This window comes from Schistocerca nitens, chromosome 5 (assembly GCF_023898315.1).
Source record: "Schistocerca nitens isolate TAMUIC-IGC-003100 chromosome 5, iqSchNite1.1, whole genome shotgun sequence".
Taxonomy (NCBI): Eukaryota; Metazoa; Arthropoda; class Insecta; order Orthoptera; family Acrididae; genus Schistocerca; species Schistocerca nitens.
In genome coordinates, this window is record NC_064618.1 from 759,819,251 (window position 1) to 759,842,257 (window position 23,007).

The 23,007-nt window shown below is 37.6% G+C and overlaps 1 protein-coding gene across 2 annotated transcripts in view; it reads right to left on the reverse strand.

Moving 5' to 3' along the window:
* The window catches only part of LOC126259709 (sodium/hydrogen exchanger 2-like), a 1,006,529-nt gene that overhangs the window by 20,651 nt on the left and 962,871 nt on the right, over positions 1-23,007 (reverse strand). For both annotated transcript variants that reach the window (XM_049956680.1, XM_049956681.1), the window contains 3 exons: positions 5,038-5,138; positions 4,580-4,829; positions 544-742 (listed from right to left, as the gene is read on the reverse strand). In XM_049956680.1, the coding sequence (XP_049812637.1) occupies positions 544-742; positions 4,580-4,829; positions 5,038-5,138 (550 nt within the window). The remainder of the gene's footprint in view (positions 1-543; positions 743-4,579; positions 4,830-5,037; positions 5,139-23,007) is intronic.

The window sequence follows — 23,007 nt, forward strand, 5'->3', positions numbered from 1 at the left end:
TGCTTTCATATGAGTACTTAACTTGTGATCTGAAGACTGAACATCCCTGTTTTTTGTTAGTTCATTGGTTAGTTAGTGAATTAGTTAATTCCATGTTCCATAGACCACTTGTATGATTTTGTCTCATAATGGGCTAATAAAACTTATTTACAATATTCATGTCATCTTCTTTTTATACTATACCATTTCTCTCCTCCTGTTGCATCATTTTCATTAGTTTTGATTGTTTTCTGTTGTCAACGGTTTGCAACTTGTTTTGATACCCTAGAAAAACATGGTTTAGTTATGCAGCCATAAATATAATTTTGTTGTATAATCAGCTGACAATATTCCTGAGGCAAGTTCTTTCTGGCTGGTAACATTCCTGAAGAAAGTAATTTTTCTCCAGCGCATAAGGCACTCATCACTCACTTTTATCTCTTTTGCCAATTTAAAGTACAAAAATTCTCATTAAAACTGCCACTGCTTAATGACAAGAAAGTGCTGTATTCAAAAAACTAGAGTTAAAAGTGCAATTCATTTGAAAATCAGCTAATGGCTTACGGGATTGTATCCGACGTCTGGGAAATCTGGGCTCATCTCCCAGTTGCGGTGATGATGATGGGTCTGACAGAGCTGAGCGACGATTTGCTGCTGCCGCCATTTGCGTAATTGTGCGTGCTACTAAGTGCCGACGCATCAGTTGTTCTTCAAGCTCTTGGCAGTCATCATTTATTAGGTTCCTATTGAACCTCTCATGGAACTGCAAAAAAAATTTAAATATCTCGTGTAACATGATACAATATTTTAATATTAGTTTTTACATCAACAGCTGTTAAATTTGCAAATACCATGTCTCCAAAAACAGGAAAATAAAAAAAAATTCAATGTGACAGAAGCTATATAAATTTGTAGTCTAAAACTTTATAATAAACTGACATTTTACATAATTTAAAAAAGAAGTTGGTACAGGAAAAACAAGTAATAAGAAATGGAAACTAGAGCCTAAAATCCAGAATCCAGAAGTAATAATGAAAGTAAGAAGTTCATCTCTGTCTGCTGAAGATTTTAGCGTTTTTTTAAGTAATATTTTGTATGTCTACAAAGACAGGATGAATTTTTTTTTAGTTTTCCACGGGGGTGAATATATCAATGAAATGTTGCTCTTGTTCCATTGGGAAAATGTACAGTAACATGACTCCATTATCAAGTTGATATGCAAAATAACTTTCCATGCGGCTTTTGGGAGTAGTCATGTTGTGCTTGTTTTGATAAATTAGTAAATTTTAATACCACATCATAATAAATTTCTTAGTTTTTCAGTGATTTACGACCATTGGAAATTCATATATAGCCACAGTAATCTACTCTTTCAGTTTCAATAGCTAACAATGCGTGGCTGACTTCAACTGAAACAAGATCACCCATGTAAGATATGTTCTGAAACTGCAACTACTGATGAAAAAATTAAAAAGATTAATAATATTGTATCAGATGAACAGCAGGAAAACGTGTATCAAATAGCTGATTCCATAATTAGAATACCTTCTATACGAAGAATATTCCACAAGAGACCTTTGTGCAAAGTGAATTCTGGCAAAAAGGAAATGGATAAATGGTTCCTCAGTTATATTTGGACCATTTTAAAGAGAATTCAACCAATTTTGCATGTCAATGTTATTCTGCACAAAATGTGGGTCCAACAATAAAGCAGTGTTCAACAAACTGCTGCTCACGGATCACATGCTGCTCTTTGTCCCCTCAGGTGTGGCTCAACCACAAAAAAACCACTTCTGGGCTCACACTGCAGCTCAACTGAAACTTTGCAGTTCATATGTAGAAGTCAGTTTCAGCATAGCTTAGTCTATTTTGAAAAATTAGCATTATATGAAATTGCCAATCTCTCTTGGTACTCAGACCATGTCCACTCATGCTCACCAGCATCACTCTTGCACCTTACCATTGAAAGAGGTTGGTGCATAATGCTTCAAAGTCAGGTGCATGAGAATTTTTAACTTACATTAGATTTTGTAAGTGAAACTCTGATTCGCCTTCCCAGCCTATTGAAACATTGCCAAGAAAATAATTCTGATACTGATGTTTGCTATTTCAAAACAGCACTTTTAAATATGAGGAAAGCTTTTCTCAGCAGATTTCAGGAATTCAGAAACAGCGGAGTGACATTTCCCTTTACTAAAACACCTCTTAATGCTACTGTAACATAATTTTTCTCCCTATACTATTGACATTGGCAACTTTGAAATACAATTGCTGGAGTTAACAAACAAAGAATTGCAAAGCTTGAAATTTGGTCTTTGTGCTGATATAGAAATACAGGGAAAAACGAATGTGAACTAAATTCACAGCAAAAGCAGTCTGTTTTGAAAGACCTGGAGAAGGAAGATATGTTACTTTTAACACCTAGAATAGAATTCCTAATTCAAAAAACCAGCTACTAGTGCTTACTATTGTTTCGTTATTCAGATCTATATGTCCATGCAAACAATAATTTTCAAGCATGAACCTTATCAAAAGTAAATTTAGACTTTGTCTGATTAATGAGAACCTGACGCCATGCCTAAAGTTTACAACACACAAACCTGATTTACCCAAACATTCCAAGGAGATACAATGTCAGTTGTTCATATTAGTGTTTGTTATTGTCACAATTTAATTTGATGGATAGCTTAAAATTTATTTTTATCAATAAATAATATCATTATTGAGTATGATAACAAGTTTTATTCAACATAATGATAATTTAACTAAGACTTAAAACTTCAAGTAAAGTTTATTAATTTAATTTTAGAAAGTATTGCGGAATGAAATAAAGTGGTATCGAGTACTAAGAAACGTACATTGAGATGGTTTGGACATACAGAGGAGATAGATGAAACAACTATACAAGATGTGTGTGGATGGGAGAGATGGAACAGATCTGCCTCAGACTGACTGACGACATTTTTAGCAATGGCCAGCTCTGTAGCACCCTAACAAAGTTAATAAATTGGTCTATCTGAAATAGATTTATAAACAAAAATAATAAATTTTTCGAACATATAATGTAATTGGATAGATAAAAAAATCTCACCAAGTGGCAGCAGGAGAACACACATTTAAAAGATATTCAAGTCTGCAAGCTTTTAGAGCCAGTGGCCTCTTATTCTGGCAGAAGAGTTGAAAGGGAAGGAAGAGAGGTAAAGTAAAAGGACTGCTTATGTTTAGGAAAAGAAGTAGATTTCGGAAAAGTCATCCAGAACTTCAGGTCAGGGGAGGCTTACCAGATGGGATGAGAAGGAAAGACTGATGGTTGGAGGACTGCACCAGACAAAATTTGAAAACATGAGAATTTAAAGGTGAATGATAGGGTAACACACAAGATAAGGATTACTACCAAAACATCATGCAGGAATTTATAAGAGTGATACACTAAGTGCATTGTATGTGATAGAGGTGGGAGGAGGGGGGTAGCAAAAATAGGCAGGTCAGAAAATCAAAGATATAAAAAACAAAAAGGAAGGGAAGAAAGGAATAGTTAGTGTGAAAAAATGCTGAGACAAAGATGTTAAATGTGAATTATGGCCAGGTGGCTGGTGAAAACCAAAGACATTTTATAGCATCAGTTCCCATTTGCGCAATTCTGAGAAATTGGTGTCTAGGGGAAGAATCCAGGTGGCACATATAGTGAAACAGGCACTGAGCTCTTGACTGTAATGTTGCAGAGCATGCATTTCCAGTATACACTCTCTGCCTATGCCCGTTCATCCTAGCTGATAACTTGGTGGCAATCAAGCCAAAGTAAAAGGCCAAACAAAGTTTACATAACAGTGTTTAAATATCATCTGGTATCAACACGTGTCATTTCATAGTTGCCTTTCCCTTTGATAGTCTTATGTTTTGCCAGTTATTGGCACTATGTAGGTGGTGGTAGGAGGGGGCATGGGAAGTTTTAGCAGTAGCAGTACCCTGATTGAGTTACTAACAATTTTTCAAACTGTTTAGTTTAAGTTTTAAAAAATGTCTCTCAAAAGAAGTTACAATTGTACTGTTGATATTTGGCTCTGCTGATTAATGAGTTTGCTGACCACTACACTAGAGCAATGGGTGGAAGCAGATGGTTCTGTCTCTGAGGTTAAATTACAACTGATTTTTAACAATAAATTTCAGAGCAGGTGAAATGTTTTGTGAAGTGGTTGTTAGTAGATACAACTGTGAATTTTTAAAAATACTTATGCGCGTGAGGAATAACAGCAATAGTATGATTAGCATAGACTGCCACTCACCACATAGAGCAGGAATTAGTTTGCAGACAGGCATGAGGTTCACAAGTCTACACTGTGTATTATCATTACAACTAGTTTCTGTACAATGAATAACTTGTGTGAGATTGTCCCTAAACAATGTTTATTATGACAGTAATGAATAAAAGTGTGAAAAGTTAGATAACTGTTTCCATTGTCACAAATGAAATCATGTACTGAACTTAAGCATTTAGGGTGATCCTTAGTAAGCTATTTTTCCATTCATGATCTAATAAATATGCACACCAAAGCATTTTATTGTTGTCAATGAAAAAGTGCATTAATTTTATTTTGGTCACCTTTTGATATGGATTACTACGCAGTGCTCTTCTCAATGTCACAGCATCAGAGGAAGTAGTGCTGTCAGGAGATGCTGGTGGCTGATGATCAGAATTTAAAGAATGGCGTAACTCAACACCAGGAAAAAGTGATGAAAGGTGAACAGCTCTGGCAATTGCTGGTGCAATGAACATTGCATCACCATTCATCATCTCTGCTTTCTTAGATTCAACAATTGTCACGGGTCCATATAAATGAGCGTAATGCTCCCTGCAACATAAAACACATTTTTTACAAATTATGGTTACAATTATATGATAAAAATATAATTATGCAGCGTTGATTTTCATATGAACAATATAAGATAGCAAAATGTTTTCGCTTCATTGTTAGCTTTTTCTCTTTTTTTTAACTTCTTTTAAAAGTTTGCACTTCACTACAACTAAAAAGTTATTAATGTATGGGAAAATTTACTTACGCTAATGTCAATTTCTCATACAGTCGAGTGAAGTCATGTTCTGCTCCTGAGTGAAGGAATATTCTTTTGAGATACATGTCATCTATAGTATCGAATTTTTTCTGAAAACCAAAGCAAAGGATTGTACATACATTCATCATTATCACTGCCATTTATTGTTTTAATGGGCCATTAAGATCTACAGCAGAAAACAACAGAAAAAAACACACTACAGAAGGAAAATAACTGTACACTAAAAAAATTATGCAGGAACACATTACAAAAAGCACTATAAAAGATGGAAGTCAGTCAGTCACAATGGAGGGGATATCTATTGCAGATGGTAGTCCATCACTGCTTCATTGTTATCATCATCATTTATTGTGTTAATGGACCTTTAAGACCCACTACAGAAAGAAAATAAAAAAAAAAAAACATATTTCACAACAAACATAAAAAATTTATACAGGAACACATTACATAAACCACAGTAAAAAGAGTATGCAGTCAGTCACAGTGGAGGAGATGTCTACTGCATCTTCCACTGCTCTTAGCTCCACTTGTTTAAGGATTGCTAGCACTCAGTCCTTCCATCACATCCTTGAATGTCCTGTTTGGCATTTTCCAGCAGGTTGAGAATGGAGGATTTGATTAGGGCGGGATCTATCAGTTCAAAAGACGTGATCAAACCACTATAGCCACTTCTGGCCTGATGTTCGACCAGTTGATGGTTTTCCAAGCTGCTGGTACAGGTATTCTTTTGTTCTTAGTTTCCATTTGCCACCTATGGTATTTTAGATAGGTCCAAAGATCTTTAAAAATACCTTCCAATCGAAGGCATGGTGTTGCTGATGTTGCACAGGTTTCACAAGTATATAAAAGTATCATCTATGCTAGAGTCATGTACAGATGGATCTGATTCTTCTGTGATATTAGACATGACTTGCATAGACTGTTCAGATTAAAAAAGATGCAATTAGTGTTTATTATTTATTGATGTACTTCTTTTGTCATTTCTCTTTTATCAGTCAGTGTGGTTCCCAGGTATTTGAATTCTTGAACTCATTCAAAGGTATGTCTGTCAACAACAGTGGAGGGAAGAAAAACTTGACAGTATGATAAAACAAGATATTTTATTTTCTCATCACTTGCCATTGTGGAGAAACCAGGAAGTATGGTGCATACTTTCTGCAGGGTGTTGCCAAGAATCACATCTTCAGCAAATGCCAGGATTGGGTCTGCTCCCACCATTTCCATTTCTCTTATTTGACAAGTGCCATGGCTTACTTTTTCCAAGTAATGAATCCCTTAGTAGCTGGATAGTTCTTGAAGATAGGACATGTAATTGCTTCCTCCTATTCTTCAAGAATTACTTCTGCCATCCAAACATTAGATATTAACAGCTTCAATGCATCCATGAATGTTTCAACTTCCAAGCAGAGATCTTAGCTGTGATACAACTTCCTCTTGGAGCTTTGTTGTTGTTGAGGGTCTTCAATGCAATGCTAATTTCTTCTTATGAAGGTTCAGGTACTTCCACTGGGTCCACATCTGGGTTTTCATTGCTGTTGCAATGTCGTGATAGTGTATGAAATATTGGAATTACGCTTTGCAAAACCATACACATGACTAAATAATTTCTTATACATTCTAGTTATGGTTTTTTTAATATATAGTTCCAGAATAAAATGACAATAGTCATTGATTTACTTATCTTAAAATTGTAAGTTCTCTTTGTGTATAGTCAATATAAAGGTGCATTTTCAAAGTCAATATAAAAGTGCATTTTCAAAGCATCAGTAGCACAAAAATGAAATAAATCTGTGTTAAAATAAGCCCAGAGTGATAGAAAATGTATGTTATTGCAGAAATTTTGACAAAGATAAGAAGCAGTAAATACTAATGATTTACAGAGTTGCAGAATCTGACTCTTGAGCCTCCTGATTCTTCTTCTTTTTTGAGCAATAGATGAACATGAGAAAAATGTATATGCACTTGAATAGTAGTAGTCTAGGTGTTGCATCTTTGACTAGTAATCCAAATATCCTGCATCTGAACCTAGCCACAACTTAAATTTTAAATCATAATCATCAGCAATGGTGGTCAAAAACTTTTGGCACAGGATGTCACCCTTGTTCTGCCAATGGCCTTACCAAAGAGGGTGGAGGAGTGGACAAAGGTTCAGGCCACTACCTTGCACTCGGGAAACTATGCCTATAAGGAGGAAGGATCATTAATAATCAGTGGTATGAGAATGAAGAAGGCAATGAAAACCACTGCTTTAAGACACATAAGGTATATCCACAAAACATGTGGCCTTTAATTTGAAAAAGTTTCATGATGATTTCCCCATTGGCATAAGATTCCCTAGAAGGGAACTGATAAGAGGGAGGAGACTATGAGAAAAAGATGGAATAACCAACAAAAGATTAACACTCTACAACTTGGAGCAAGAAACTTCAGAAGTTTGAACATTGTAGAGAAACTAGAAAATCTGAAAAGGGAAATGTAAATGCACAATCTAGATATTGTTGGGGTCAGTGAAGCAAAATAGAAAGAAAATAAGGATTTCTGGTTAGAAGAATATTGGGTAATATCAACAGCAGCAGAAAATGGTATAACAGGAGTAGCATTCATTAAGAATAGCCAACACCACCAACAACAGTTCAGATATACATATGAACATCACAGGCAGAAGATGAAGAAATAGGGTAAGTATATGATACTGAATGGGTAATCCAGTGAGTGAAGGAAAATGAAAATATAAGAGTCATGGAGGAACAGAATGTGGTTGTAGATGAAGTAATAGGAGAAAGAGTTATGGGAGAACATGAGCTTGGTAATAAGAATGAAAGGGGAGAAGAGTAATTGTGTTCTGCAATAAATTTCAGCTAGCAATAGTGAACACTGTTCAAGAATTACAAGAGGAGAAGGTATACTTGGAAGAGGCCAAGAGACACTGTAATATTCCATCTGAATTTTATCATGGTCAGACCTACATTTCAAAATTAGATATTGGATTGGAAGCTGTACCCAGAAGTAGATATAGATTCAGATCTCAATTTAGCAATGATGAAGAGTAAATTGAAGTTGAAGAGAATCACTTAGAAGAAACAGTGTGGAAGGAAGTGGGATAATGAAATACCGAGAAACGAGATCTGTTAGAAGTTCACTAAAAATGTGGATACTGCAATAAGGAATACCAAGGTACGCAGTTGAATACAAGAGGACTTAAGATCTCTAAAAAGAGCAATCACAGATGTTGGACAGACAAGCAAAGTTACAAAGAAGGTAACTGTGAAAGAAACCTTGGATAACTGGAGAAATACTTCATTTGATTGACAAAACAAGAAAATACAAAAATGTTCTGGGGAAGACAAGAATATAGAAATATAAATCATGTAGGATTTAAATAAACAGGAAATGCAGGCACTCCAAGGTGAAATGGCTGTGGGAAAAGTATGAAGAAATCTAAAGAGGAGAGAGCACGTAGGTGGGAAGAGTGCACTAAAGACCTGTATGAGAGAAAGGAATTGTATGATGATGTGATAGAAGAAGAAATAGGAGTTAATGTGGAAGAGATTTGTGGATCCAGTATTAGAGTCAGAATTTGAAAGAGTTATGGAAGGCTTGAGGTCAAATAAGGCAGAAGGCGTAGATAAGATAACAATGAAATTTCTAAAATCTTGGGGGAAGTGGTGACCAAATGACTGTCGAGGTTGATGTGTAGAACGTATGAAATAGGCAACATACTATCAGACTCTCAGAAAAAATGACATCCAAAGAATTCCAAAAATGCCAAGAGCAGATAAGAGTGAGAACTATCATGCAAGCAGCTTTACAGTTCATGCACCCAAATTGCTGACAAGAATAACGTGTGAAAAAACGGAACAGAAAACATAGTATCCGTTAGATGAGAATCAGTTTGGCTTTAGGAAAGGTAAAGGGTTAAGAAAGATAGTCCTGATGTTATGCTTGATGATGGATGGAAGACTGAAGAAAACCAAAGTATGTTCATAGGATATTCCCTATAGAAATGATGGGTAATATACAATATGTTCAAGAACCAAGGGAGGACAATAAGATTGGAGTACCAAGAATACAGTGTAAGGGTGTAAGAGAGGATTCTGTCTTTTGCCCCTACTGTTCAGTATATATGTAGGAGAAGCAATGACAGAAATAAAAGCAAGATTCTAGAGAGGGATTAAAATCAAAGGTGAAAGGATATCAATTATAAGATTTGCTCATGAGATTGCTGTTGTCAGTGAAGGTGAAAAAGAATGACAGAATCTGCTGAATTGAATGAATGAATTGAATGAACAGTCCAATGAGTAACTGGAGAAAGACAAAGGTAATGAGAAATAGCAGAAATGGGAATAATGAGAAGCATAACATCAGAATTGGTGATAAGAATGTAGGTGAAGTTAAGGAATTATGCTGTCTTGAAAGCAAAGTAACCCATGACAGATGAAGCAAGGAGGACATTAAAAGCAGACTAGCACAGGCAAAGAGGGTACTGCTAGCCACAAGCTGTCTATTAGTATCAAAAATAAGCCTCCATTTGAGGAAGAAATTTCTGAGAGTATGTTTGGGGCACAGCATTGTATGTAAGTGAATCATGGATTGTAGGAAAACTGGAACAGAACAGAATCAAAGTGTATGATATGTGATACTAAAGAAGAATGTTGAAAATTAGTTGGACTGATAAGATAAGGAGTGGGGAAAGGAAATACAGAAAATAATGTGCAGAATAAGAGGCATAATGGTTGGACATGTGTTACAGCATCAGGGAATAACTTCCATGGTACAAGAGGAAGCTGTAGAGGATGAAAACTGTAGAAGAAGACAGAGATTGGTCTATATCCAATGAATAATAGAGGATGTTGGGTGAGAAGGGTATTCTAAGATGAAGAGCTTTGTGCAAGAGAGAAATTACTTGTGGGCTGCATCAAATTAGTCGAAAGGCTGATGAATTGGGGGCAGGGAGAGCATTTGAGTAAAAGAAAGATTGTGGTCAGATATCAGAGGGTGTAAATTAAGTAGATTTTAAGAGACAGGGCACATGGACAAGTACAGCCAGAAAACATAAAGGAATGATGTGAAGGAATATAAAGGGTGCAGCAGTGAAAATGATGGAAGCCAGAAATTCATAATGTGAAGTGTTGGTTTTGAAAATTCACATTTGTATTTTATTTATTATGGACAAAGCATTTTGAAGACTCTGTATTTAATGTCAGGAAAGAACAAATTAGTTTGTTTACCCAGTACAATGTTACTGATGGCTAAGCAAAATAGAATTACTCTCTACTAGCTGTTGTGCAGAAGCAAGTTCAGCATAAAATCTTGATGAGAACCACTTGTTAAAAATAAGATAACACATGCTCTCTCACTTCCAAGAATACTACACAGACATTGTGCATCATCTTAAAGAAAAAGATTTACTTCACATAATATATGCTGTTATTTCAGTGAACAGTTTCTGTGTTCCTTCACTCTATTGTGATGTTCCACAGGTCCCATTAAGCATTAGAATTTTTAGGAGTTTGGTAGCATCAGGATATACATTAGCAAAGAGAAGCAACTGTCAGAAATTAAATTTGTATGCTGTATCAGTACCTAACAATCACTGTTTTCTGCATTCCATCTGTATTTCCACAACAGCTAAAATGAACAATTAAAATTAGCATAAAAATCATTATTTTGAAAAAAGCTGCTGCTTCCTTAGTTATAGTGAACAACTTCTGATCATCTCCTCCTCTCAGCTAAACATTTATGTGAGTTTACTGACACATACTAAAGAATAATAGTTTTTGACATGCTGTACAGAACTATTCACAATTAACATTAATTTTCTTTCAAATTTGTAGGGACTGAAATGCTGCATGAAAAATGTGAAGAAACTGAAAAAGAAAATGATTGTCAGAAGGACTGACTCAGCATATAGAAAAGTCAACCAATCATCAGTGAAAATAAAAATAAGGGGGTGAAATGCAGAAGAGAGAGTGGAGAGATGGAAAGAGTACACTGGAGGCCCCTATGAGGGGGAAGACTTGACTGATGACATGACAGAAGAAGAAATAGAAGTCAATATAGAAGAGATTGTGGATCCAGAATGTAAAAGAGCTTTGGAGGACTTAAGATCAAATAAGACGAAAGGGATAGATAACATTCCGCTGCAATTTCTAAAATCACTCGGGGAAGTGGCAATAAAACGATTATTCACATTGCTGTGTAGAATATATGAGTCCAGTGATATACCATTTGACTTATGGAAAAACATCATCCATAAAACTGCGTAGATTGCAAAAGCTGACAAGTGAGAGAATTATCACACAATAAGCTATGCAGCATGTGCATCCAAGTTGCTGACAAGAATACAGAAGAATGGAAAAGAAAACTGAGAATCTGTTAGATGTCAATAAGTTTGGATTCTGGGAAGATAAGGGCACCAGAGAGGCAATTCAGACATTGCGGTTGGCAATGGAAGCAAAACTAAAGAAAAATCAAGGCACGTTCATAGGATTTGTCAGCCTGGAAAAAACCATTTGCCAGTGTCAGATGGTTCAAGATGATGAGGTTCTCCAGAGAACCAGTGAGGAAAGAAATATATAGAAAACACTAACAAGAAAAGAGGACAAGATGCTAAGAAATCTATTAAGACGTCATGGTACTGGAGGGAGCTGTAGAGGGTAAAAACTTTAGAAGAAGACAGAAACTGAAATAAATATAGCAAATAATTGAGAACTTAGATTGCAAGTGCTAGATGAAAAAGTTGATGGTCATCACAGGAGAGGAATTCATGGTGGGTCGCATCAAACCAGTCAGAAGACAGATTAATAAAAAGAGCATTCCAAATTTCTTGCATTATATCTGATATGATGTGGTTGAATACCTTAGCGAATAACCACAGAATCACAGATAAGGATGCAAAGTCTAAATGAAAAATATATTTGTGTCTTGTATACTGGTTGTGTAAACTAATGCAAAAACTGATTTTTATTATTACACACAAATATTATGAAGAGGTAAAAACTGGGAAGTGTGTGAAATAATTCTAACATTTTTGGGTGGGCCTCTGGTAAATGCAGTTATCTACTGTGAGTAGTTTTGTTGTTACTCTGCATCTATAGCTATAGTTCAAAAGCTGCCTTAGAGCTGTGTTTCCTAACTGTTCCAAAATAAACATTTTATTTACTTTAGTGACATTGCCATAGAAGATAATTCATTGGGCAATATTGAGTTAAAGTGTGCAACATAAGCTAGTCCTCCAGTGGTGTAATTAAGGCTCAAATAAATGTGTCCAAGTACATGCTAAACTATGATTCTTGGTTCAATTGTTGTCCTTTCATAGGAAAGTAATGTTTTATACCAATTACATGTTTTATTTCCTTAACCTGTCGTACTTGGTGTGCCAAACCTACAAATACTTTCCTAATCACTCTGCAATTTATTAGTAATATCCTCATTTTTTCCATTTTCCATCATTCCTTAGTTGCTTTCTAAATTTATGGAGGCGTGTTCCATCTACACAACTAAATGAAAGGCAGTTTGTTTTTTGCCATATGCATTTTGCTTCTTTTATTTATGAAGTATCTTCAGTGACCTGTAATACATATTTTCTTTTTTTACATATAATAAATGTTCTATGTAGTAGTTATAATATGTTACTATGTTACATTTTGTCAGGGTTTTCTCTTGTTTTTCAGATTATCACTTTCGTAGCACAAATTTTGTTAGGTTAAATTATCGTTAGGTGTTGCTTACAATTTCCAATGTTGTTATTCTGTATGTGTGATCCTGGAGATGTGTGCATTTGGTCCCCATGCTCGAGCTGGCTAATTTGTGGGACTTTTTCACCCATGTTTATTACAACACATCACTTGCACTTTTCATTTAATGATCAACATCCATGTGTTTACAGTGTGTAGTATTGGCAACTGTCACTGTCTGTTTATCTTTCTTGTTTGTGTTGTGTGTGTAGTTTGATATTTCTCATTTGCTTTGTGTGTGTGTGTGTGTGTGTGTGTGTGTGTGTGTGTGTTGGATGGTTCATGCCCATGTTTTATCAAGTGTTCCACAAAGGTAGATGGGCTATTTTCATACTTCAAGCTTCTTATATGTTGTTTATACCTAGTTTTGAAATGGCTGCCTGTTATCCCCAGACATACTAATTCACATTCTTGGCATTCTAACTGGTGTATACCTGATCCTTGGTATTTATCTGATTTGTCTGTTGCCATTTGTAAATGTGACTGGAGTGTGTTTCTTGTTCTGTAAACAATGTATAATCTCTGTTTGTTAAATATATTTACAATCTTGTGTGTTGATTTCTGTTTGTAAGTTAAAGTATACCATTTCTTTCTGTTAGTCATGTCATGAGTGTTTTTGTTTTGTGTTTTGGCATGTGCTGTAGTGTCGATGGGGTTATTTGGTGTTTGTGTTCTCGGGTTGTTTTCATTCTTCTTTAGTTGTGTTTTAATTTTTTGGTTGAGTCTTGTGGATATTGTATTCACAGTTTGTGGCTATGAGTTTTATTGGTTGTAATTCTTTTGTACAGTTTTCTTTGCTGAATGGGATATTACTTAGTCTGTGTATCATGTATCATAGGGGCACTAATTTTTTTATTTTGGGGGTGGTTGGATGAAGCATGTATAATTGTATCCATGGCTGTTGGCTTTTTGAAGATGTCAAATGTGTGCTTATTGCTGGCTCTCTTTATTGTTATATCCAAGAAATGTATTTGCTTTTGTGTTTCTTTTTCCTTGATGAATGGAATATTTTTAAGTATACTGTTTATGTCTGTATGCCAAGAATGTGACTCAGTATGTCTGGGGATGACATGCAGGAATTTCCAAACTTGGTATAAAGAACATGTTGGGACACAAGCTCTATGGACTTCCGCCCCCAAGAATATCGCTGCAAAAACGGTAACTCTGCACCTTGGGCAGTGTGTTCTGAGATGCCAACTGTTTCAGTTGTATCAGTCCATATAATGTGTATAAATAAAAATTGTGTATGTGAATTTGTAACATTGACAGTCATTACACATTGTGAACATTGTGTTCATTACCCAAATCCTACATTGGTGACCCCAAGTTTTTTGCCAACCATGCCGTGACATTTTCATGTGACACGTTGCTCCACCTCCACCCAACATGAGAATCCAACACCTTGCCATTGTGGATCCTACACGCACCAATGGTCAGCCAGTTACAGTCAATGACAGCAAGTGTTGCAAGTCTTTATCTAATGACTTTTCACCACTACAAGATGGAAATTGAAATACTTCAATGTTTAATGCCTGCTCAACAATGCAACCATTGTCACATCAGGACTACAAGATTGAACTTCGATCAACCATGGTGCCTTTAACGAACACGGAAAATAGTCCTATGAGTGCCTGTATGGACACTAACCTTGTCAGACTACATAAAGAAGGGACAATGATGATCAGCGGTGATGAAAAATGGCACTGCCTTGCCGCCCCTGCCATTCTTGAGTGCAGTATTCCAATTGATACACATTCAGCTAGTACTAATGCTACTTGCAAGTCTCCATACCAGCGAGTGACTCTACCATTATTGTGATGTCAGGCATCAACAAGCTAATAATGGACACCAATCACAGTACATAACTGCTTCCCCAAGAAAATAGTTAAATATACTCATAAGAAACCTTGTAACAAACCATGGCTTACTAAGGGTATAAAAATATCTTGTAACCGGAAAAGGGAAATGTATCTGACAGCAAGAAAGAGTAGTGACCCAGAAACTATCAAAAATTGTAAAAACTACTGTGTTATATTAAGAAAAGTTATTAAAAAATCCAGGAGTATGTGTATCATGTCTGAAATCAGCAACTCTGATAATAAAATTAAAACAATTTGGAATATTATTAAAAGAGAATCAGGTCAACCAAGAGCAGAGGAAGACAGTATTACCATCAAATTGAATGAAAACTTTACGAACAAAAAGTCAGAAGTTGAAAATATTTTTAATAATCATTTTCTAAATGTTGTGGATATAGTAGGATCCAGGTGTTCATTAGAAGATGCTAGGCTGTTAATGGAAGAGGCCATACCTATGCAATTTGATACAATTGAAATCTCACCCACTTCTCCCTCTGAAATTAGGAAAATAATAAACTTGCTTAAAAGCAAAAACTCACATGGAATTGATGGCATTTCCAGCAAAATACTAAAAGCTTGTTCTCAACAGATAAGTAAGATTCTCAGCCACCTGTGTGATAGCTCTCTGGAACAGGGCATTTTCCCTGATAGACTGAAATATGCTATTGTTATACCTTTGCATAAAAAGGGGGATGGATCTGATGTCAACAATTACCGTCCAATCTCCCTTCTAACAGCTTTATCCAAAATTTTTGAGAAAGTAATGTATTCAAGAGTAGCTTCACATATCTGTAAAAATGAAGTACTAACAAAATGTCAGTTTGGTTTCCAGAAAGGTTTTTCAACAGAAAATGCCATATATGCTTTCACCAGTCAAATTTTGAATGATCTGAATAACCGAACACCACCCATTGGGATTTTTTGTGATCTCTCAAAGGCTTTTGATTGTGTAAATCATGAAATTCTGCTAGACAAGCTCAAGTATTGTGGCATGAGTGGGACAGTGCACAAATGGTTTAATTCGTACCTAACTGGAAGAGTGCAGAAAGTTGAAATAAGTAGTTCTCGTAACATGCCAAGATCAGCACATTCCTCAAACTGGGGAACTATCAAGAATGGGGTTCCACAAGGGTCAGTCTTGGGTCCTTTGTTGTTCTTATTATATATTAATGACTTGCCATTCTATATTCATGAAGAGGCAAAGTTAGTTCTCTTTGCTGATGATACAAGTATAGTAATCACACCTGACAAACAAGAATTAACTGATGAAATTGTCAATAATGTCTTTCAGAAAATTACTAAGTGGTTCCTTGTAAACGGACTCTCACTGAATTTTGATAAGACACAGTACATACAGTTCCGTACAGTGAATGGTATGACGCCATTAATAAATATAGACCTTAATCAGAAGCATATAGCTAAGGTAGAATATTCCAAATTTTTAGGTGTGTCCATTGATGAGAGATTAAATTGGAAGAAACACATTGATGATCTGCTGAAACGTTTGAGTTCAGCTACTTATGCAATAAGGGTCATTGCAAATTTTGGTGATAAACATCTTAGTAAATTAGCTTACTACGCCTATTTTCACTCATTGCTTTCATATGGCATCATATTTTGGGGTAATTCATCACTGAGGAATAAAGTATTTATTGCACAAAAGCGTGTAATCAGAATAATAGCTGGAGTCCACCCAAGATCATCCTGCAGACATTTATTTAAGGATCTAGGGATATTCACAGTAGCTTCTCAGTATATATACTCTCTTATGAAATTTGTTATTAACAACCAAACCCAATTCAAAAGTAATAGCAGTGTGCATAACTACAATACTAGGAGAAAGGATGATCTTCACTATTCAAGATTAAATCTAACTTTGGCACAGAAAGGGGTGAATTATACTGGCACTAAAGTCTTTGGTCACTTACCAAATAGTATCAAAAGTCTGACAGATAACCAACAAGTATTTAAGAAGAAATTAAAAGAATTTCTGAATGACAACTCCTTCTACTCCATAGAGGAATTTTTAGATATAAATTAAGGGAAAAAAATATTAAAAAAAATAAAAAAAAGAAATAAAAAATAAAGAAAAACAAAAAAAAAAACACAATAAAATAGAGTTGTTATATTAACTTAAGTATGTTGTTAAATTAACCTAATTATGTCATGTATTGGAAAATTCAACTCGTTCCACATCATTACGAAATATTGTATTCATGATCCATGGAACTAGTATTAATCTAATCTAATCTAATCTAACAAATGCCAAACAACCAGTGACAACAAACAAACATGCAGGTCTGTGTATTTGGTGGTCTCAGGGACAGATAGTGCTGGTTAACAGTGATTTTGAACAGAATGGCATATTTCCATAAACCGCTTTCACTCTCACACATCATGCAGGTGATGTCATGGCACTGTGCCACATACCAAGCTACACCTCACGTATGACATCACGCCCTGCCTGCCACATCACCTCCCACACTCCAGCTTGCAGGCAGATGTAAACTGTGTGCTAGTATAGACGCATGACATGACTGTTTTACAATGACCACACATCAACAGCTACCAGGATGCCACAACAGACACATCAACAGCACTACAACCACAGGATGGATATCAGAATTACAACCTGACTGCTACTGAAAATTAAGGGCATCAAGTTCAAACCAGACATCACCGCCATGCCTACAATGAACACCATACTATCATACTACGTGGGCCAATGATCTACCAGAAATTTATCCAGCCGACGATGATTACATGACACACTGCCAATCCTGTGGGCACACTGCACGGACCTCCCATGCCACGGTGGCCTCCAACTGACCGTGACTTCAGTCCCCCTACTGTGATGCATGTTACGACCAAGGGGTGCAACATCATTAACACAAACTTAATTGCTACACCAGCCGTGCCACACACTACATTTTCTTACACCCACACCAGCACAGCAACCACGACAACTGTGGCACGACTAACGGAACAGTGTGCATAGTGGACACATGGACAAACACTGCCTGAATACTGTGATATTCAACAGAACAATATTTCTCTGCAGTCCACTGATGCCTCCATACATCACATGGGTGAGGACACAGAGATATCACCTGTGCTGGGACACTCACCACTCCACAGGTGTGATGTCACCACCTGGTTGGCCAGGCTGCACACTGGACCACAGCTCCAACCAGAATATCACACCACACCATGCCAACAGGTACAACAAACAGTGGCCATACGTCATCAGGCCACCACAGTCAATCCAACCAACACCATGCAACTACTGTGCAGCAACAACTCAGTGGGACCAACATAAAATGACCACTACAGGAAACACCTACTGTATATCAAATTCACCTGCCGCCCATTCACACAGACTCAGCAGAAGTGTGGATTGCTTTATGCGTATGTATCATGAGGACAGCAGGGATTGAGGATGACCAGAGAAGACTGTTGTTACTTCTCAACCACATCAGTGAACAAGAGGATCTTGTCAGCGATCTACTGCTAAATGCTCCTGACTGTGCACAAGTATTAGATGGTGAAGTCACTAATATTGCAATGATTATCATGCACACCGGACCAACAACTGCACCTCACCGTAAATGAGATGACACTGGTCGACGACACACCATCGGTGTTATGGTGCAAACTGCGGTTGAAAATTGATAATAACCTGCTACCAGACCGGGCCCTATAGTTGTTATGGTTACTTAAGCTCGCAGAGCAAATACAGCCAGCACTTCTAGTACATGCAGACACACCATTGGAGACACACCTACAACTGGCCGATAGGATGCTGGCACTTGCATGCCACAGGACACTGATGAGTGCCAGGACACCTATCTACAACCACCATGCCAGCAATGGATACGGTGCAAGCGGGTTACCCATTGACAAGGCTACCACGCCTGTGGATAGATCAGACAACAGGATTCTGCCCCCTGGACCACCTCTACCGAACAAAACAGTTAGCATAGCTACAGACAGCAATGTCCCCAGAATTAATATGACTCTGGGACCTCCTGTATGCCACCATCCCCACCGCCTAACTGTGCACAAAGTATAAAGACCCTCAACCATTAGCTGACACAATAAAGAATCTGTCTGCCAACGCCACATCATGCAGGATTAAGCACTTGGACCACATCTCACAGTTCACAACAGATGTTCGCCACATGCGCGGAGTGGGCAATATGGTTGCAGACTACCTGTCCTGCCCAGTGACCATGACCAATCAACTGGATTTTGGTAACCTCGCAGATGCACAGGCAACAGATACCAACCTGGAACGATTCTTGTCAGGCAGTGACACGAGATTACAACTACAACAATGCCCAGTGCTTGGGACCAGGAAACTAGCTTGGTGTGATGTGTCAATGGGGAGGCAATGACCTTTTGTCCCTGCCAACTATTGCTGAACAATATTTGACTTGCTCCATAACTTGGCTCACCCCCAAGTAGGCCCCATGATGCTACTTGGATACGAGTGTGCATTCCTTGCCAGAAGGCAAAGACAGGATGACATAACCAGCCATCGTTAGGGAGGTTACCTGTACCAAAGAGTAATTTTTGCCATGCACATATAGATTTAGTGGGGTCACTCCTTGAATCTAGTGGATTTTGTTATATCCTATTGGTCATTGACTGAACAACTCGGTGGGTGGAGACCACCTCACTCAGGGACATATCAGCGGAGACTGTGGCGAGATCATTTATTGACTTATGGATAGTGAGACTTGGCTGCCCTGAGTCACTAACAACCGATCAGGGCAGACAATTCAAATTGACCCTGTTTACAGAACTGTGCCACCTCTGCAGCTGCCACCGATTCCATACTACAGCCTACCATCCACAGTTAAATGGTCTAGTGGAACGGTGGCACCGCCTACTGAAAATAGCACTGGTGTGCCCTGACAATGAATGGTCAGAGGCCCTACCCTGGGTGCTGCTGGGTATCAGAATGGCCCACCAAAGAGGATCTCAGCACCTCGCTAGCAGAGATCCTCTATGGCAAAGTGAATAGCCTGAACAGAATTTGTCCCTCAGATAACGGATGAAGACAATGAGTACCTCCGGACCTCTTATGATGGGTTAGAGAACAGATACAGAGCATCAGAGTCCCACTGCCATCTCACCACACAACACCCACTATATTTGTGCACAAAAACCTACAGACTTGCACTCATGTAATGCTATGCACAGACGCCATCAAGCCAGCACTGCATCCAGTGTACAATGGACCATATAAAGTACTAAGATCGAGACCCAATACATTCAAAATCATGCTAGCCAGCAAAACCACCACTGTGCCTGTCTGTAGAGTGAAACCAGGGGAACAATACCACCCTTTTGACCTCAAACCACAACACAACCCCCTTTTCCATCACAGTCGATGTCAAGCACTACCTTCCAGAAGGTATTACAGTGTCTCTACATGATATAACAATCGTGGTATCAGCCATATATGAAAACTGACAGGTCAGCCACAGGAGGGTGTCACGATTATTGTACCAATCCACACCAATACCACAGTCAGTTGATACAACTGCACTGTTATCTATGCTATTCAGGGATGGCATCCTGCATGTGTCAGCCCCAGACCACAACATGGAAAACCAGACACAGGATCAGCCTACATCCCCATCACAGGATCACATACAACCACCAGTGGAGGACCTAATGATGGCACCTCCAGTACCACCTACCCGGCCAGTACTGACGTCACGAACAGGCAGACTGCTGCGCCAACCAAGGCATCTAGACAAGTACAAGCTAGACATCATCTCCAGAGATGACCTGCACCACACCACAACACAACTTCATCACTCCATGCCTTTGAGGGGGGGGGGGGGGGGGGGGTGCCCTAAGCCTTGTGGACTTCCATCCCCTAGAGTTTTGCTGCAAAAACAGTAACTTCGGACCTTGGGCTGAGTTTTCTGAGACACCAAGTGCTTAAGTTGTTTCTGTCCATATAATGCATATAAATAAATATTGTGTATGTGAATCGATAACGTTGACAGTCATTACACATCATGAACATCATGTTTGTTACCCAAATCCTACAAACATATAGGAAGCTGGAAGTATGAAAATAGCCATTCTACCTTTGCTGACCACCTGATAAAACATGGACATGAACCACCAAACATGGAATTAAAGTGAAAAATCACAACATTACAAGAAAACTTCCAGGTACAAAGAGCCCTCACAATGGAAAAGAAAGTAATAAATGACCAAATCAATATAAGCAATAACTCACTGATAATGTTAGACGGTAAAACAATAACAAGCAGCAAACTAAAACAAACCAGAGTAAGTAAGTAATTAATTAGTCTTCCTCTCCCCCCTCCTCTCTCTCTCTCTCTCTCTCTCTCTCTCTCTCTCTCTCTCTCTCACTCACTCACTCACTGTCACACACACACACACACAAATCCACTTAAAAAAAAGAACCAGGCTCTCACAAGGTATGACACAGCCACATATAACAAAATACACCTACACCTACACACACACACACACACACACACACACACACAAAAGACAAATGAAAAACAGCAAACCACACTCACGAACACAAACAAAAGACGGGACAATTGGCAACACTACACACTGTAAACTCACACATGTTAAACATAAAATGAAAAGTGCAAGTGATTTGCTGTAATAAATGTGAGTGAAGAAGGAGCCAGAAATTGGCCAACTGGAGCATGGGGACCCAATAGACACATCTCCAGGACCACACATGTGGAGTAACAACACTGGATATCATAATTAATGTGAAACGATAATTTAACCTAACAAAATCTGTGCTACAAAAGTTCTTTCTAATCTCAAAACAAGAGAAAACCATGACAAAATGTAACATAGTAATGTGTTATAGTTACTACATAATAAATTTATTATATGTAATGAAAAGAAACATATTACAGGCCGCTAAAGATGCTTCATAAATAAAAGATGCGAAATGCATATGGCAAAAAACAAACTGCCTTTCATTTAGTTGCGTAGATTGAACATACCTCCAGGAATAATAGTAATATGTTTATTCAGTTTGTAATATTTAGAACTTATGTAAATATTATTAAAATATGAGACCTACTGTAAATTTTAATTGGAATCCTTGTGGAGAAAGTTATTTGTAGTAGTCAAAGTGGTTTCTATTGATGTATATATTAACTGACCAACTTTCATCATCTAATATGGCAGAGGCCTGAGTAAGTAAATAGCCAAGATGGCAATTTGAAGGCAAGTTTGGCACCATAGCAGTTTTCCTGGAGTCCACAGGCAGGACACTAGCTGGAAGAAAAGATACTGTGTAGTTACTCTGCCAGGACACCTCTTGGGAAGTACAAGGCTGTCATGTATCCTGAAATAATGCTACATATTTCTTTTTGTTGCTGCACAATCATCTTGATAAACAGCATATTGATTGGGCTGCAAAAGATTGCCTCCAACTAGGGACAGATTTTGGATACATTATTGAATGTAGGAAAATTTGATGTCGAAAGGAATGTTAACAACAAAGGTCTGAAAGCACTAGACAGGCTCCTAACCATGTACCAAGAGAAGGGCATAAAGCCAACAGTTGTTGATGCCAAGTGTGTCATGTTACCTGGCTCAGCTGTTGTCAACCCAGACCCTCCACCTACAGACTGAGCAAGAGCAAAGCACATCTGGAGTCTGTCACAGTTGCTGACTTCACTACTAGCCAGTGAGAAATGACTTTTGTGCTTATTTTCTGTATGGACCTTGGAATCTATAGGAGCTTGACAGCAGAATGACTTTGAAAAATAGTCTGGAAATGTACCTGTAAATGTGGGCACCATTTTGTTTCTTTCTGATGAAACTTCAAATTAAATCCATGTGAAAGCAACTCAGTGAGACAATATGCCTAGGGAGGTGTAAAAGCACTCTTCTCAGAACCACAGAAGCATGAGTTATGAACACTTTTCCAGCAACCTTTGAACCAGTAATTGAAAGCCCATAGTGCACATTTTTTTTTTACCCTACTTAAAAGGCCAAATGAGTTTGTAGTAACTGTACAAATAAATGAGTATTTATGAGGAATATCAATGTCTACAATACTTCTGCCCTCTTTGTACTAACTCCATAGCCTAGCTTCAAGTATTAGGAAATGCAACCTCAGCAGAATCTCCCACTGGTGCTTGAAAAGATAAGAATAAGGTGAGATCTATGTCAACATCCAGTAGAGTTAATATTGTGCATTTTGCACTATTTCACTGATATAGAACCTCTCTTACAGTGATCAAAAGCTTAACAGAGATCTGTAAAAAGGCAGGTATGTTGTATGCTGAAAGTTCAATTCTAATATTTTCTTTTTTCTACTTTTGTTATCA